This window comes from Mus pahari, unplaced genomic scaffold, assembly GCF_900095145.1.
Source record: "Mus pahari unplaced genomic scaffold, PAHARI_EIJ_v1.1 scaffold_1585_1, whole genome shotgun sequence".
Taxonomy (NCBI): domain Eukaryota; kingdom Metazoa; phylum Chordata; class Mammalia; order Rodentia; family Muridae; genus Mus; species Mus pahari.
The window spans coordinates 39,458-58,710 of NW_018393703.1; the positions used below are offsets into that span (position 1 = coordinate 39,458).

Genomic DNA, 19,253 nt, shown 5'->3' on the forward strand with positions numbered 1-19,253 from the left:
TCTAGAGTGAGTTTTAGGACAGCTACAAGTAAAACCTTGGCTCAAAAAATATAATATAACCCTCTAGATTGTTTCTATTCCTGCATATGTTTTGCTTTATATATATATATAAATATATATATATATATATATATATATATATATATATATATTTATATATATATATATATCATTGTAGATGTATATCATTATAGTATAGTTTTTTTCACTTAATCATACTTGCGGGAGCTCAGAGGGTAGAACACTTATCTAACATGCATGAGGCCCTGGTTCTATCCTTAGTGCTGTATAAAGCTAGATGTGACACTAGAATCTTATTACTTGGGAATTGAAGCAGGAGGATCAAATCGCAAGTCATCTTTAGCTACATAGTGTTAGAGGCCATACTGAGATGCCTTAAGACCCTGCCTCAAAGGAAAAAATAAATTTAAAGCCATCTTTCTGTTCTGATACTGCTCCTGAAAATATGGTGAACATTTCTAAGAGCTGCCAAACTTTCTTCAAGAAATGTGGTAAGCATAAGCCCACAAAGTGACATAGTATATGAATTGCAAGAACCCTCTGTCTGCAATTTTACCCCAGTGTAAATAACCTTCTAACAGGCAACAGAGAGGTTATGGCAGCTGTCTAAGTCTAACTTGTGAAAAGGCTAAAATTTCAGAGAAGATTGTGTTGAATCATGATTGTGTCAGGTACAACAACAGAGCAAAGAAAATGCTCAGGCGCAATAGAGACAAAGCCAAGTGATCAGTTATAAGCTGACTGTGATCAGTTATAAGCTGACTGTGTTATAAAGACAAAAAAATGATGAGCAGTAACTCACAAGAAGAAGAGAAGGAAGAACAGGAGACTGTGGTGGTTGAGAAGGAAAGCAAACTGAGAAGACCATGGTGAAAAGGAACTGGAGACATGGCTCAGTAGTTTAGAGCACTTGTTAATCATGTAGAAAATCCAGGTTTGGTTCCCAGTACCCACATGGTGGATCACAACTGTTTGTAACTCCAGGCCCAGAGGAAAGTCTAAATCTTAACTTAACAGCCTTAATTTCAAATCATAAAAAATTAATAACCACTCTTTAATACAGCTTTTGTTTCATTTTGTCTTGTTTGTTTTTTATGTTTGACCTTGGTCTGAAAAAGCTCCAGAAATACCTAATAGTTTAATTTAGCCTTTTATTACCTCTATAGTCAGGGGCTCTCCCAACTCTTAACAACCAGGACTAGATGGCTAATAGAACAAATGACATCCATATTATTGACATGACTAAGAACATGCCATAAGGTAGTACAGGTAGCCCAACTCTAAAACTCATGTTCTTGAAAGATGTGACATGTACCCTAGATTGAGTTTCTATGTAATTACACTTCTTTGTATACCAGAGACTGTATTATACCAGGAAAACTTTTTCCAAACTATGTCATGTGTAAATTGGTTGGGAATAGGCTATCTGTCACCAGACTCCCCAAGTCTGATCTAGGTTAATGAAGTCAATTTAGACTGAGTTTTCTTTCTCACCTCTTCACAGTTTGCTTTTCTTTCTTGACACTGGCAGGATTCTATTTACTCATAGGACAGAAGAGTGGTTTAAAAATCCTTGAACTTGAGTTCCAAAAGCTAGGAATCACGTGGGTGATGAGACTCAAACCCAGATCCTCTGGAAGAATAGCCAGTGTTCTTAATGAAATCCCCAGAGTTCTTTCTCAGGTATAAATTCTATAAATAGATAAAAATGTTCTTGCCTAAATAGCTCTACCATGGAAAGTGTGTGTGTGTGTGTGTGTGTGTGTGTGTGTGTGTGTGTGTGTGTGTGTGTGTGTTGTGTGTTGTGTGTGTGTGTCTGTGTGTCTGTGTTGACAGCCCTGCATAATAAATCTTAGCTGTTCCCATAACTGCTACTCAGGAACAGTGTTTTTGATTGTTTCTTTGTTGTTGTTCATTTTGTTTTGTTTTCTAAGATATAAGAAGCATTCCCTTGTTTTGATGCAAGGCCTTGAGAAAAGGACAGAGATGGGTGACATAGAAAAGTTTCTCTGATCCCTGTATGAAAACATCACGTTGGCATTTAGACCCTGGCAAAGAGAATCACTCTCTGCAGCTCAGCAGCTGCATGAGGAGCAGGAGGTCATGAGGAGCAGTTGGGGCAGCCTTCGCTTTCACTTCTGCTTCCTGGGTGGTTTATGTCATGACTTGAAACACTGTGCGAGGGTACTCATAAGACTGTCCACAGAAATAAGTTGCAGCATCTCCAGGCTGCATGCTGTTGATCTTCATAGAAAACTGTGTCCCAGATCCACTGCCACTGAACCTTGATGGGACACCATCTGCCAAGCTGTTTGCAGCATAGATCAGGAGCTGAGGAGATTTCCCTGGTTTCTGCTGATACCACGCTAAATAGTTGTAAATGTTCTTACTTGCTTGACATGAGATGGTGACAGTTTCTCCCACAGATGCAGTCAGAGAGGCTGGAGACTGAGTCATCTGGATGTCACATCTGGCATCTATGATAGAAAAATTGAGAACAAACCCCGACATGATTGATTCTGTTGCAAGAGCATTTTCACTGAGACCAAGGACTACACCCAGATGAATAAATTTCCAGTGCTGTCTTCCTTACCTGTAAGCCACAGCAACAGCAGCCCCAGGACCTGTGTGGGCACACTCATGTCTGTGTGTGATCAGTGTGAGACTGACTCTAGCACAGAGTGTGACTGGACTATAAAGAAAAGAAGACCCCCATGTCAGTGGGCTGTGCTTTGGGTACATGCAAATCAGCAAGGGGTAAGCTCAGCTGTAGGACTCATCAGGTCAGCAACTCATAACAGACCTGTGGTTCTCTTATGTCTCCTATTGAGACCAAACAAATTTATTTGTAGGGAATGTGCTTCTCTTTGAACAACAAACAACTGCACAAGTGTATGAGTTGTACATTATTTTGATATCATGTTCCATGTAGAGTTTACTTATGTTTTCCTCCATGGCAGTATGTTTCAGATATGGTACAATTTTACACAGTACATAAATTGTTCAAATATTGCTAGAAATGTTATTGCAGCCTTGGAGCTTCTTCTGTTTTTCCCCCTTGTTTGTTTGTGAGACTAAATTATAATTACAGCATTTTCACCTTCCCTCTCCTTCCAATTTCCTCCAAATACACATCTCTGTTCTCCTTCACATTTATGCCCTCCTTTTCCATTAATTGTTTTTGTGTGCACTTATATATTCATACACACACACACACACACACACACACAGAGTTTCCTAAATCTAACTTGTTGAGTTTATGTAATATTATTGTATGTATGTTTTCAGAACTGACCTTTCCACTGTGGACATTCAATTGGTGTGGTCGTGCCTAGAAAGAGGAATCTTTCCTGCTGCCAGTCTTACCCAATTCTCTATATTATTTTTTGTAGATGTAAAGCCTCATGGTCTTTTGCCCATCCTGTTTGTCATGTTCATTGCTGTCTTCCTTTTTCAACTAATATCTGAATAATAATATTGTTGAGACTTTACAGGTATAGCTTCTGTTGTTACTAGGAGACACAATCTCACAGCATACTCCCTGATCCTCTGGCTCTATCAATCTTTCCACTTCCTTTTTCTATGTGTTTCCCTATAAACACATAGAAAAAGTATGGTATGGGAGACTTTTGTAGATGTATCCATTTTTCTTTTTTTCTTTCTTTTGCTCTGTGTTTTATTACTTTTATTTTTCCACTCCAGATTTTATCCCCTCTGCCCAGTCCACCCTCCGACTGTTCCATATCCCATACCTTCTCCCCAACCCCTGTCTCCACGTGGATGTCCCTACCTCTGACCCCTCACCAAACCAGACCTCTAAATTCCTTACAGCATTCAATCTCTTGAGAGTTAGGTGCATCTTCTCTGAACTGAACCCAGACCAAGCAATCCTATGCTGTATATGTGTTGGGGGTCTCATATCAGCTGGCATATTCTGCCTGATTGGTGGTCCAGTGTTTGAGAGATCTCAGGGCTCCAGAATAATTGAGACTTCTGGTCCTCCTACAGGAAAGTCAGCCTGCTCAGCTTCTCCCAGTCTTTCTCTAATTCAACCATGGGGGTCAGCAGCTTCTGTTCATTGGTTGAAAGCAAATATAATATGTCACAATAGGTCCCTTTTTGTGAGTGCTTCCTAGCCCCAGTAACAGTCTCAGGCCTTGGAACCTCCCCTTGAGCTGGATCCAACTTTGGGCCTGTAACTGGACCTTCTTTTCCTTAGGTTCCTCCCATTTCCATCCCTGCAGTTCATCCAGGCAAGAACAAATATGGGTCAGTGTTTTCACTGTGGAATAGCAATCCCCTCCCTCACTTGAAGCCCTATTTTCCTGCTGGAGATGGGCTCTATAAATACCCTCTCCCTACTGTTGGGAATTTCATCTTTCACCCCCCATGTCTCTGGTGCATTCTAGACAGTCCCCAAAACCTCCTACCTCACGAGGTTGCCTGTTTCCATTCTTTCTGTTGACTCTCTGATACCTTTATTTCTTCTCTACCAATTTGTATCCCCTCAATCTCTTTTTGTTGTCTTATTGTTCTAGGCAACACTGAGTACTATATTGAATAGATTTNGGGATAGTGGACAGCCTTATCTTTTAACTGATTTTTCTGGAATTGCTTCAAGTATGTCTCACATTAATTTCATATTGGCTGTTGGTTTGCAGTAAATTGNTTTCATTATGTTNAGGTATGGGCCTTGAATTCCTGATNTCTCCAGTAGCTTTAACATGAAGGGGTGTAGTATTTTGTTAAATGCTTTTTCTGCATCTAAGGAGATGAACATGTGATTTTTTTCCTTTGACTTTGTTTATATAGTGTACTACCTTAATGGAATTTCTTCTATTGAACCAAGCTTGCATATGACTTTGTTTATCTAGTGGACTTCCTTAATGGATTTTCTTATATTGAACCAAGCTTGCATCCCTGGGATGAAGCCTACTTGACTGTGGAGAAAAATAGCTTTTATGTGTTCTTGGACTCAGTTTGCAAGAATTTTATTGAGTATTTTTGCATTGATATTCATAAGCAATATTGGTTTAAAGGTTTTTTTTTTTTTTTTTTTTTTTGGTTGGGCCCTTGTGTGGTTTTGGTATCAGAGTAATTGTGGCTTCATAGAATGAGGTCGGTAGTATTCCTTTTGATTCAATTTTATGGAATAGTATGAGGAATATTGGCACCAGGTCTTCTTTGAAGGTCTGATAGAATTATGCACTAAATCCATCCTACCCAGGGATTTTCTCTTGAGAAGTTTTTAATGAATTATTCTATTTCCTTGTGTGATACGGACCTATTTAGATAGTTTACCTGTTCTTTATGAAACTTTGCTATGTGATATCTATCTAGAAAACTATGCATTTCATGTAGATTTTCCAGTTTTGTTGAATATAGGCTTTTATAGTAGGATCTGATAATTTTTTGAATTTCCTTCATTTCTAATGTTATATTTCCCTTTTCATTTCGGGTTTTGTTAATTTCGATACTGCCTCTGGGAGGTATCCATCTTTACTAAGCTCTACAACTAGCCTTGCACCTTCTTGCTCACAGTGATACACAGAAGAATAACAGAATAATACTGGAAGGTGTGCCTTGTAAATATATGATCTCATAAATAACTCATCTTCTCAAGTAAACAGTGTCATTTTACTTATTTATGACACCTCAGATAATCAAGAATTGCTTCCATCAAAGCCAGACAAGGTCATGGGTTTTCTTCCCTTCTTTCTATGAACATGAGCTTTCTTCCAAATTCATCTGGGAATATATATCCAATGTTCCTGTGAGATTTCAGATTATTGTACCTGACTTCTTCCCCTTCTTAATTTAAGATATTGTATGTAATGATTATGAGTATTCTTTCCAGAAATGATTATCCCTGTCCTTAAAGGAGCAATGTATCCCAAACTTGCATAGGCCATGGGTACCATATCGTTTCTATATATTAAGAGGCCATGTATCTTAGTCTAAGATAGTTCAGAGGCACACAAGCTGTTTCATGAGTGAAGTATGTAAGGAAGTGAAGGTAGAAGTTGTATACAGGGAATAAGAGCCATACTAATGTCTAGACTTAGTGTGAGTTTCCATTAATGGTTGAATGGGAAAAGTTTTACATGTGAAAACAAGCATTCTATAGGAGATAGAGATTTTTCAGGGTGTGACTGACACACACTCATGGCCTGAAGATGATGATGAACGCAGGAGAGGTGACAGAAAGAAGAGATGTATAGGCTAAATATCTGATTGATATGAAAAATTAATGACAAGGGTGACTCTGAAATATGTAGTCACCTTGTTTTAATTCAAGGATATATCAAAGATTTATTTATGTGTAATAAAGATAAAAAATTTCATCTAGTGATAATTCTATCCATAGCACACCTAGGATCTTTGGATCACTGGTGAGTGGAACACATCTGTTCCCAAACAACCCAGAGAGGTGAGATCACCATCTTGTATCACGGTTCTTCAGAGACCAGTCTGTATAGGAGAGGACACAGGCTGTAGAAGCAACATAGTTTCTTGGACAGGGTCCCTTCCAGTCTTCATCTTCAGCCAGAAGGTGGATCAGAGCTCCAGAACTCTGTGAACCTCCCCTACAAGAGGATAGCTTGCCTGCAGAGAGTGCTCTGACCACTGGGATCCAGGAGAGAGTTGGACTCCCAGAACTCCTGACAGGGGCTAACAAAATCACAGGAGGAACAAGCTCCAGTCAGAGGCAGCTAGGACATCTAACACCATAGATTACCAGATGGCGAAAAGAAAACAGAAGAATCTTACTAATAGAAAACAAGTCCACTCGGTGTCATCAGAACCCAGTACACCAACCACAGCAAGTCCTGGATAGCTCAACACATCCCAAAAGCAAGATTTGGATTTAAAATCATATCTCATGATGCTGGTAGAGGATTTTAAGAATGGCATTAATAACTCATTTAAAGAAATACAGGAGAACACTGTTAAGCAGGTAGAAGTCCTTAAAGAGGAAGCACAAAAAATCCCTCAAAGAATTACAGGAAAATACTGTTCAACAGATAAAAGCCCTTAAAGAGGAAACACAAAATTCCCTTAAAGAGTTACAGGAAAACATAACCAAACAGGTGATGGAATTGAACAAAACCACCCAAGATTTAAAAATGGAAGTAGAAACAATAAAGAAAACACAAAGGGAGACAACTCTGGAGATTGAAATCCTAGGAAGGAAATCAGGAAACAGAGATGCAAGCATCAGCAACAGAATACAAGAGATGGAAGAGAGAATCTCAGGTGCAGAAGATTCCATAGAAAACATGGATACAACAATCAAAGAAAATGAAAAATGCAAAAAGATCTTAACTTAAAAAATCCAGGAAATCAAGGACACAATGAGAAGATCAAAACCAAGAGGTATAGATGAGAATAAAAATTTTCAACTTAAAGGACCAGTAAATATCTTCAACAAAAGTATAGAAGAAAACTTCTATAATTATAAACCTAAAGAAAGAGATGTCCAAACATACAAGAAGCCTACAGAAAAGAAATTCCTCCCGACACATAATAATCAGAACAATAAATGCACTAAATAAAGATAGAATATTAACAGCAGTAAGGGAAAAAATCAAGTAACATATAAATGCAGACCTATGAGAATTACACCAGACTTCTCACCAGAGACTACGAAAGCCAGAAGATCCTGGACAGAGGTTATTCAGACCCTAAGAGAACAGAAATGCCAGAACCCAGTACACCAACCACAGCGAGTCCTGAATAGCTCAACACATCCCAAAAGCAAGATTTGGATTTAAAATCATATCTCATGATGCTGGTAGAGGATTTTAAGAAGGGCATTAATGACTTATTTAAAGAAATACAGGAGAACACTGTTAAGCAGGTAGAAATCCTTACTAGTATAGTCCAGGCTACTATACCCAACAAAACTCTCAATTACCATAGATGGAGAAACCAAAGTATTCCATAAAAACATTGGAAAATATGGAACATATCTTTCCATGAATCCAGCATTCAAAGGATATTAAAGACAAAACTCCAACACAATGAAGGAAATGGCGCCCTAACAAAAGCAAAAATACTTCTCAGCTATTAAAAACAATAAAATTCTTAGGCAAATGGATGGAACTGGAGGATATCATCCTGAGTGAGGTAACCCAATCATAAAAGAATTCATATGATATGTACTCACTGATAAGTGGATATCAGCCCCAAAACTTAGGATACCCAAGATTCAATTTGCAAAACACATGAATCTCAAGAAGTATGAAGAATGAACTGGATACTTCATTCCTCTTTAGAATGTGGAACAAAATATCCACGGAAGGAGTTACAAAATTTGGAGCTGAGACAGAAGGAAGGACCATCCAGAGACTGTCCCACCCAGGAATCCATCCCATAAACAGCAACTAAACCCAGACACTATTGCATATGCCAGCAAGATTTTGCTGACAAGACCCTGATATAGCTGTCTCTTGTGAGGCTATGGCAGTGCCTGGGAAACACAGAAGTGGATGTTCAAAGTCTTCTATTGAATGGAACACAGGGCCTCCAATGGAGGAGCTAGAGAATGTACCCAAGGAGCTGAAGGTGTCTACAACCTTAGAGGAGGAGCAACAATATGAACTAACCAGAACTCTTGTCTCTAGCTGTATATGTAGCAGAAGACGGCCTAGTCAGCCATCATTGGGAGGACAGGCCTTGGTCTTGGGAAGATTATATGCCCTAGTACAGGGGCATGTCAGGGCCAGGAGGTGGAAATGTTTGGGTTGGGGACCACCTTGGAGGGAGGTTTAGGGTCTTTCTGGATAGCATTTGAAATGTAAATGAGGAAAATATCTATTTAAACAACATTGTAAATCAAAATGCTAACTTATTTCATAGTTTCTTTAAGGTTTAGCCCAGAATACTCACATACATGGTAATTATATGGGCTGTATTTGTTCTCTACATAAAGGCAGACGTGAATTCATTGTTACCCAGATCCCAGGTCAGGAGTGCTGCTGAGGATTACAGTGTTTGTGTATGCTACACCTGCCCCACACCTAAAGCCCTCCATAGAGAAGACTATCTCCTGACTTATTACGTGGACATTTTGACTTTACTTGCAAAACAACTGCTTTCTGGATGGACTGACACAGTCCCTAGGTTCTTTGAGGTGACTACTTCTACCTTAACCACCTTAATGAAGTTGAATTCTCAGAACATTCTACAGTTATTATTGGATACAAGGCAAGATAAAATCAATAGAACTTGGTAATTCTTTCACCATTCTAAATCAGTCATTTTTATATACCCCTGGAAGCCCATTTTGTAGCATACTTCATTGTCTTAGAGCAAATAACACTGTAATCTGTCTATGATTTAATATTTGGACTTCTTGTTAAACTATCATGTTATCCAAATTATCCATAAAAGATGTGAAATTATGAGATGACTCAGAGGAAAATTGTATCACATGTAAGAATGTTTGCTTTATTATAATATCATGGGTCCATTCCTGGATTGTGATCTACGTTTTGATGACTGAAAGTCACCGGAAAAAAAAAAAAAAAAAAAAAAAAAAAAAACAAATTATTTAGTATGAAGAAAGACAAGACCTAAATTCTTTCTCAGAACTGTAACAAGAGACTTTTGAGATCTGAAGTTCACATTCATGTTGGTTCACAGCCAATTTCTTCATGGCCCTACATATAGAAGTGTTCATTTATAAGAATCTTAGAGAGTCTCCCATAGAAGAAAATATAAAACACAGAAAATATCATTTGCATACATTCATATCATTAGCAATGTTTAAGATAAAAGAAATGGAGAAAATAGACTTCTAAATGGTCAATGAATTGCCACACCACAATGGTCTTTTCACTTTCTACCATGATCCTTTGAGAACAAGCTAGAGATATTGGATGTTAGCTATATTATTACAAGTTTTTTTTTTCTTTTCTTATACTTATTGATTATATTTCTTCCTATATTCTTTAATGTTCTCAACTTTGAAAATTCTTTAGGATGCTAATAAGTACCCTCCACTCAGGTTATAAGGATATGTAATCTAGCAGCTGCACATTAGCACATTGTACTGGACTACAGTGGATAAATGGAGAACAGAAAAGTTATAACACCAATCCTACTAACCAAAAAGATAATTTTTTTTAGGGCTAAAGTCCTAGAACCAGTGTTTCTACATCTGCACAACAAGGCATTGTCAGGATCTCTATTCTCCACTGACTAACAGTAGGTGAGAAATGTACACAGATTACGCTCACAGAAGTGGGCAGGGTGTATAAAAAAAACAGTGGGTGCCCAGTGATGTAGAAACTAGAAATTTCACTTATGCTTGGTGTTACAGTGATCTTGGCCAGATATGTATATGTGGATTATTGTTTCATCCTGCTGGAGAGATTGTGAAAATGAGGACATGGTTAGCTCTTGATGATTCTAGCAAGCACCATCCATGCATGCAATAAGCATATGTAATGAAATATCTGCACATCAGCTTTGTACTGGTCTACAGTGTATGCATGAAGAATGAAAAATGTATAAGACAATCCATACTAACCAGGAAGATAATTTTATTAGGTCTAGAGTCATAGGACCAGTGTTTCTACATCTGCACGAAAGGCTTAAGAACTTCCATTCTCCACTGACTAACACTGGGTGTGAAATGTACACATCACTCTCACAGAAGTAGTCAGGGTCTATAAGCAAACACTGGATGCCAAGTGATTTAGAGATTAGAAACTTATCTTATGCCTAGTGTTACAGTAATCTTGAGCAGAAAAACATGTGTTGTTGCCTCTCTTCCTGCTAGAGGGATTATTAAAATGAGAACAATGTTAGGCCTTTGTCCAAGTGGTACACTGATAAAGTAGACTGATAAAGTTTATGGATGATTAAAAATGCTCAGTAAATTTAGTGATCTGTACCTGGCCTGTTTCTTCCTGTGCATGATCAGCAAATTTAAGAATCATAGAGTATCACACATAAATATTAATAGGAACACATACATATATGCAGTCTTGCTATTAAGAAGTAAGAGAATATTGTGCTGGGATATAGCTTGATTGATGTCATCTATTAATTTAACAGTCTTCCCTGTATTCAACTTTATTGAAGTCCCCTTTCCTCTTACAGCCCAGGCATATTTTCAATCATGTACTTGTGCAGAGATTTTGAACTAGGTTCGATATTTTGAGCTGGCCGTGTGGCTGTCAGTTCTCCAATGGAAGCCCCATTTTCAGAGAATACTGGTTGGCTATGTTAGCCTCATGAACTACCATTAGTTCTCCAATGGGAGCTCCATTTTCCAAAGAGACAGGCTGGCTGTTCAGAGTATCTTGACACCCTAGCTCATAGCAGGTAGCAAGACTCTAGTCCATGCCATTTTAAACTAAACAATTGTCTATCAGTGTATCAGGTTGCATACTGAGATGGCATATCACATTTAGACACTAATTGACATTAATCATTGCCTTTCCTTAATTTGAAACAATATCATTTTTTCTGTGACATGTATATTTATTTGCTTTATTTTATTATTTAAATTAAAGATAATTTAATTATCTTTAACTTAATTAAATTATCTTTAATGATTCTACTGACAGAAAGCTTTTGTATTCTGCATTATCAAGCTGATAATACACATGAAATACTATTAATAAGCTTAACAGTATTATTTTTTTTATTCTCATGTCTGTTGGTCTCTGGGTTCCTTAGTTGGATGGTTTTCATGCTCTGAAAAGATAAAAGCAAACAAAGTTACTCCAGTGCTAACTCTGGATCAGTACATTGACTATCAAACTATATCTTTCCTGGGCAAGTGGATTTTTGGGAAATAAAACCATTATCTTTCATATTGAAATTATTGACAAACTTTATATTGACACATACACCAATATTCCCTTTTCTCTTCATATAAATTTGAGATTGATGTGTATTTATCTTTTAAAGCATTATGGATATTTCTGTTTATTATTAAATGTGAAAATGTACATAGTTTCTTTAAGGGAAAAATGTTTCATTTTGGATTTAGGCTATTGATTTCAAGCAGCTTTATATTATAAGCAGGGCACCCTGATCTGACTTCATTGTGTAGAATTTACAGGGATCTGCCTGACTCTGTCTCCTGTGTGCTGGGAATGACATTACACACTACCAAAGATTACTGAAAATGTTACCACAACTCCACACCATTGTTACACATTAATTTAGAAAGCACCTCTATTTTTTATTTTGCACTTCTTTTGTTTTTTCTATTAACTATTACCTGTAAACCCCTCATCAAGAAATTTGCAATTTGTATGAAATTAGATTGGTTATTGGATATAAATCCATAAACATGAAAATTACTTTTTTATTCAAGATTTGTTCATTTACTATATAAAACATGCAGAGGGAACTTTTCAAGAGAACCATGATTCTCTGGGGGCTAAGCTCTAGTCTTTTGGAGGGACAGAAGTATACTATATGCTATGAATAAAACCTATGCGTCATCTGAACTTCCAAGGGTTCATAACGGTATGGAATAACCAATCATTCCTTCTGTCCATCCAGGATGAGACTTTTTTTCTGGTTGCAGTATACTGGAAGGTGATTGTTCTATTATACCAGGACAATTGCATGCTATGCATTCTAGTGCTGAAATCGAGTGAAGAGAATTCAGAGGCAAGGGTGACTTNAAGCTTTCTTCAATCCACATATTTCTGTAAANNTCACACCTANCTGTATCTGTGAAACACTTTGAAGAAGGCTGAGGCATTACCAAAACAGCTAAAGCAGCCCAGCCTCACACTTCTACTTTGCTGGTGTTTCTTGCTATGGTCTGCATCACTGTGTGAGGAAAGCTGTAACCTTGATGACAGTAATGTTTTCCTTCATCTGCAGTATCCACATTGTTAATACTGAGAGTGAAACCTGTCCTAGCACTGCCAGTGAACCTGGAGGGGATCCCAGAGACGGAATCAGCAGCACACTTGATGAGAAGCCTTGGAGACCCATATGATTTTTGTTGATACCAGTGCAGGCTCTTGCTAATACTCTGGCTGGCCCTACAGGAAAGACTGACTCTTTCTCCTGGAGTCACAGACAGGGTGNTTGGAGACTGAGTCAGCAGGATGTCACCTGTGGAGGCTGGAAATATGGAAAAGAAATAGTAGGACACAACATTGAATACGAACATCGCTCCTAAAGTACTTGGAAAAATAATAATTTTATTATATTAGTTCCTTTAATCAGGAAGTAAAAAACCTATGTGATGCTGAATTATAAATTGAGGAAGAACATTGAGTATTTAAATAACATCTCCACTTTTTTGCTACATCCAAATAGTCGTACCTGGAATCCAGAAAAATAGAAATCCAAGGTTATGAGGTGTGAACACCATCTTCAAGCTTTCCCTGAATTTGTGTGGTTCATGACACAGCCCTGAGAAAGACCTTATTATAATACTCTAAGGGTCAGGAACACTAGTTGGAAGAAGTACTTATGCAAATTATATGGACTTCATATTTTTTTAAATAAAACCTGGTCAGAAGAGCAGGCACCTAGTGCCTTCTTAGAATATATATCTCTCCTTTTGGTTCCCTGAAGAGATGTTCAGTTTTAAAAGAGAGTTGGTTCCTACATAATTGTTACATAATTATCACAATCTAATGGAATCTCTGGGATACATTCAATATTCGAAATGAAGAGAATCTCAAATCCATTGACTTATTCAAGGATTATGTTTCTTTCTTCATGTTTCTTATAATATGGGCTGAAGCATCTTTAACTCTCTGAACATTCCACGAAGCATCACAACATTTAACACTAAAGCAATGTATGTCAAACTATTAGGATTTTATGAACAAGAAGTAAGAAAGTCTGGATGAACTAGGAAAACATATTTCTCCAGTGGAGAGAATATAATCCCTATAAAGGTTTAAAATCTGCCACGGTAGAGGAGATTTCAGAGGTTAAGATATGAAAATACATTTTTAGCCTTTTCCAGATTAAAAAAAACATTACATCATGCATAATTTACAAACAAGGGTGATATAGACTTTCACTGAAATATTTCTAGAAAATTCAAACTAATTTCTTCCCTAGAACATGATTTTTCATACTACTTAAAAGACCAGACATCCTCATGACTTGTTTTCTGGTACCCATATAAGCTTGTTCTAGTGCCCTGCCTATCTCTTCAGTTTTTAGTCATGCTTTTCCAGATAGTTATGGAGGACTGCTGGAGACTGAATCATATCAACGTCACCCACTGAGGCTAAAATAATTCATGAAATATTAGTAGAAAACAGGGAAAATACATTATCTGTTTAACATTTCAGGTCTAAACAACAGGAATTCCCCATGGCTCAGTGTTTGCTTATATAGAATGAAAAGTGGGTATTCATTTACCACTGTCTGCTTTTTTTGTTGCTTTGTCCAATAACCCTAATTGAAATCCAGATGAGTACTCCAGTGATAGTTGATAAAGGTAGCATCTTTCTATTTTATTTCACCTTGGGTATGCTGAGCATGGCACAGCACAGGGAAGGACATTTTAAGAGGCAGAGACACAAGACAAAAGAAACACGTGGGCAAATGATGCTGACTTCATATTATGTGAAGTACTGAGACTGTCAGAGCAGACCACTTTGCTCTTATCTGTCTATATTATGGCTCCTTCTCCTGGTCACTTGTTTGTAGTAAACAGAGATATGTGTTTGCTTCACCACATATAGGATTAAGCAGTGATGTAACATATATAATTCAGTTCTTGGTGTACCTCAAGTCATCTGGAAAATACCCACATCTGATCCTTTGTCTTAGTTCATGCTTGTGTTGTTTCCCTTGGTATTTCTCAAACTGTAGACTAAATTGATTAATATTTTTATCTTCTGAATATTTTATAGAGTCTCACACTATATAACACTATATAGTACTAATTAGAATTTAAAAAAAAGAGAGAGAGATGCAAAGATTTGAGATCTTATTAAGACATTTTTCTTCCAGACTGGTCAAATGTCAACTTTAAAAAGTCCATGGGCTTAACACGGACACATAAAAGTCTGAATATCAAAGTGTTAGTTTACCCCATTACGAATTAAAAGACGTCTTACATCTTGTATTTCCTGCAACCCAGTGTGTATTCAAAGTGTTGGGCAGGCACTCCAAATGCAGTGCAGAACAGCAATTAATTTGATACACTATCTAAAGAAATAGGATTCTGAGAGATTTAAATCAGGAGAGGGCATTTTAACAGGTTTATCTAGTAAAAACAGTGAGATTTCAATAGGGTCATATAGCTATGATGAAGTATGTTTGCTAAATAGTTACTGTGTATGGGCCTGGTAAAAGTCCTTATTAAAGACTCACAATGTCAAGCATTAAGACTGTAGTTCAACACTGTATAATCTTCACAAAATACAAATTGCCCTCTGTTCCAAGGCCATGAGGTCTCAGGAGACATGTGGAATTTTTTTTACAGTAAGTGCTTGGATTGGTAAACTTGTGATGATAGACTTGTCAATGTTTATTGTTTAGTTGTACTCAGCAGTTATTCTTAAGGTGGAAGTGTTCATTCTAGCATTAGACCTTACAAACTTTAGTTTGCTTCTTATTTTACATGGGCAAATGTGATCTACCATGAATGTAATAACTACCTAACACAGGTTCTCTGGCAAGAACAAGTGCTTTAAACTCATGAGCATCTCTCCTGTCCATGTCCCATTTTTGTGTTTTGTTTTGTTTTGCTTTCTCAGTTTTTTGGCATTACATAATCTTTCTGTACAGAATTCCTCCACTCAAATGTCTAACTTCATGCTGCTTTAGAGTAGAAAAATACACAAATATAGCTTTACAATTTGAAATGGCTATTCCTAAAACTAAAAATAATGACAATTTGTCTGCCTATGTAAATGCATGTTGAGAGAGGAGCAGAATACCTTAGTTGATAGTATGGAATAAAAGCACTGGAGCTGAGGGATGGATTCACAGCAGTTACTGTAGTAATGTTGTAGGGCTCATCAAGTTGCCTATGTTAAATACATGTGGTTCTTTCATGTCAGCATGTCAGACATACATCAATAAAGTAGCTTTTTATTTTTGGAAAATATGTTAATGTAAACATATAAGTAAATACAGCAAAAAAGTTCAATAAACAACAACAGCAAAACCAAACCCACAGAGCTGACTCATAATTTTATTTATTTTTTATTTTTTATTTTATTTTTTTGGTTTTTCGTGACAGAGTTTCTCCGTATGGCCTGGCTGTCCTGGAACTCACTTTGTAGAGCAGGCTGGCCTCGAACTAAGAAATCTGCCTGCCTCTGCCTCCTGAGTGCTGGGATTAAAGGCATGCGCTACCATGCCTGGCACACATTATATTTTATTAAGCAATTACCTTTTAGTTTTAAAACGGTAGCTGGGACAGTAATGTGGGGGATGGGGAAATGGGGTATCCTCTAGAAAGTTCCAGGTTCCAGAGAAGCAAGAGCATCCCAGCAGGGATGACACTAGCTGAAAACCCCAAAGAGGGGGGTAGAGAACCTGTAGAGACCATATCCAGGTGTTAGGCCCACCCCTGTTTATGGCATGGGGCCACCCACCCATCTCAAAAAATATGAATCCAGAATTTCTCCTGTATAAAGGAAATGCAGGGACAAAGAGTGGATCAAGACTGAAGAAAAGGCGTCCTGAGACTGCCACACCTAGAGAGCCATCCTATGTACAGACACCAAACCCAGACACTATTGCTGATGCCAAAAATTGCTTCCTGACAGGAGCCTAGTATAGCTGTGCCCTGAGAAGCTCTTCCAGAGCCTGAACAATACAGACCCAAATGCTGGAACTGAACATGGAACCCAATGGAGGAGTTAGGGGAAGGAATGAAGGAGATGAAATGGTTTTCAGCCCCATAGGAAGAACAACATTATCAACCAAACAGATTCCCCAGAGCTCCCAGGGACTAAACCACCAACCACAGAGTACACATGGAGGGACCCATGGCTCCAGCTGCATATGTAGTGGAGCCTTATCTGTCATCAATGAGAGGGGAGGTCCTGTGAAGGGTTGATTCCCCAGTGTAGGAGGATGCTAGAGTGGTGAGGTGTGAGTGGGTAGATGGGTGAGGGAGTACTCTCACAGAAGTGGGGAAGATGGGATGGGGGTGTGCAGAGGGAAAATCTGGAAGGTGAACAACATGTTAAATAGATAGATAGATAGATAGATAGATAGATAGATAGATAGATAGATAGATAGATAGATAGATATAAATTACTTAAAAGAAGTAAGGGAAGAGAAAAGGAAGGAAGGAAAGAAGGAAGGAAGGAAGGAAGGAAGGAAGGAAGGAAGGAAGGAAGGAAGGAAGGAAGGAAGGAAGGAAGGAAGGAAGGAAGGAAGGAAGGGAGGGAGGGAGGGAGGGAGGGAGGAAAAAACAAAGTCAGACTTGAGACAGGTACCACTGATAACAGACGTTTCAGAGATGTCTTTAAAACAAAAAATGGATGTGAGCCGGGCATGGTGGCACACAACTTCTCTCCCAGAACTTGGGAGGCAGAAGCAGGTGAATTTCTGAGTTCCAAGACAGCTATGCTACACAAAGAAACTGTATCTCAAAAATCCAAAAAAAGGGGGGGGTGAACACTATAACTGATATTGAAAAGGTGAACATGATAAAAGACATTGATGGAACAGTTATTTTAACAATCCCAAGTTCCTTCTTTGACAAGACCTTTGCAATAACTGGTCATGCAGAAGACAAACCAGTCACAGAAATTCTTTCTGGAATATTAAATCAGCTTGGTGCTTTCATCTTAGAGAGACTTACTAAGTTAGCTGAAAGTTCCCATGTCAAATAATGTCAACTATTGAACAGTAAAGCACCAATACCAGAAGGTATTGATGAAGATGATATTCTGGATATTGTAGAAAATGTTGAGGAAATATTAAATATGAAGGTAACTAAAATCTGCTGGTTTTATATCTGTCCTCTTCCTTTACCTAGAAGAAATAAAACAAATCTTAAAAGAAAGAACAGACAAGGTGGTTGAACTAAAGAGCAGAGGATCAGAGGAAAGAATAGTATTTCAGTGAGTAGTGGATCATTCCTAAAGGCATCTAGTGTTTGACTTAACAACTGATTAATGCTAAGTGGTCTTATCTAAATCTGCCATCTATCTGGATTCTCTGCTACCTCATGAGGACTTCTAAAGATTCTAATTTTTTTTTAAAGATTTATTTATTTATTATATGTAAGTACACTGTAGCTGTCTTCAGAGACTCGGGAAGAGGGCGTCAGATCTCGTTATGGATGGTTGTGAGTCACCATGTGGTTGCTGGGATTTGAACTCTGGACCTTCGGAAGAGCAGTCGAGTGCTCTTACCCACTGAGCCATCTCTCCAACCCCAAGATTCTAATTTTCTATACCTGTGGCACAATAGAATCCCTCATGCCCTCAAAACTTCCTTAATGGGTAAAATATTTTTTTCCATGCCAGGCATTCTTCTGTTTTTCATTCAACTGTCCAAAAACTATTGCTAAATCATAGAAGCCAAGAAAATGTGTTAAACCAAGAACTTTCAAAATACAAAAACAATTAAATTCATACATGTTGTGCCTGCTCAGCATTCATGAACCTCAAAAGACTATCCAGGAACCAACTCTCATGTAATTGCACTAGAGTCATTATTTATTTATTTATAAGCTTGACCCCTTGCCATACCATTCTAACAAACAGAGCAGGATGGGAGGGTGAAACCCCAAGCTCTCAGCAGGACAAAGTTTATAGGAAATAGCAAGCAAGTGAGGGGGGTTTATCCTGGCAAGCATCTTGTATGACTACTGCAAGCCTATAGGTGGGTGCTCTGAAGCAAAACCAGGAACATCACAAGTAGTCTGAAAGTCTGAATGAATCAAACTAATCTTTGGTTGACTGTTGCTAGAAAATAGGTAGGGAGTAACTCGGGTATGGGCCAAGGACAGGCCATGAGGTCCTTCCTGGTACTTGGTTGTGGCATGGAATCAGCTATAGGTCAAGTTATGCTTAAAATGGAGGCTGGAAGTAGGTTTGGTCTCACACACAGCTGCCTATACTTCTACCCTCTTACTCCCTAGGTTTTTTGACAATGTCCAAAGTAGAAGCTTGAAGTAGATTGCTTTTCACAAGAAAATCTGGAATAATTCAACAAAAATATCATAAGTTGGGCTGATGATTTGGCAGTAGAAGAAACAAAGGGGTGTTCAGTTGGTGGAAAATTTGAGCCAATGTATGAAGTGG

The 19,253-nt window shown here is 37.9% G+C and overlaps 1 pseudogene and 2 gene segments (V, D, J or C); 1 reads left to right on the forward strand and 2 right to left on the reverse strand.

Annotated features, from left to right (window-relative positions):
• Positions 1-2,175: 2,175 nt before the first annotated feature.
• Positions 2,176-2,663, reverse strand: LOC110315672. The segment is given in 2 exon segments: positions 2,176-2,498; positions 2,615-2,663. Coding segments are annotated over 2 exon segments (372 nt in total).
• A 10,121-nt stretch (positions 2,664-12,784) lies between these two features.
• Positions 12,785-13,381, reverse strand: LOC110315673. The segment is given in 2 exon segments: positions 12,785-13,128; positions 13,333-13,381. Coding segments are annotated over 2 exon segments (393 nt in total).
• A 4,264-nt stretch (positions 13,382-17,645) lies between these two features.
• LOC110315674 lies at positions 17,646-18,026 on the forward strand (annotated as a pseudogene).
• The last annotated feature ends 1,227 nt before the right edge of the window (positions 18,027-19,253 follow it).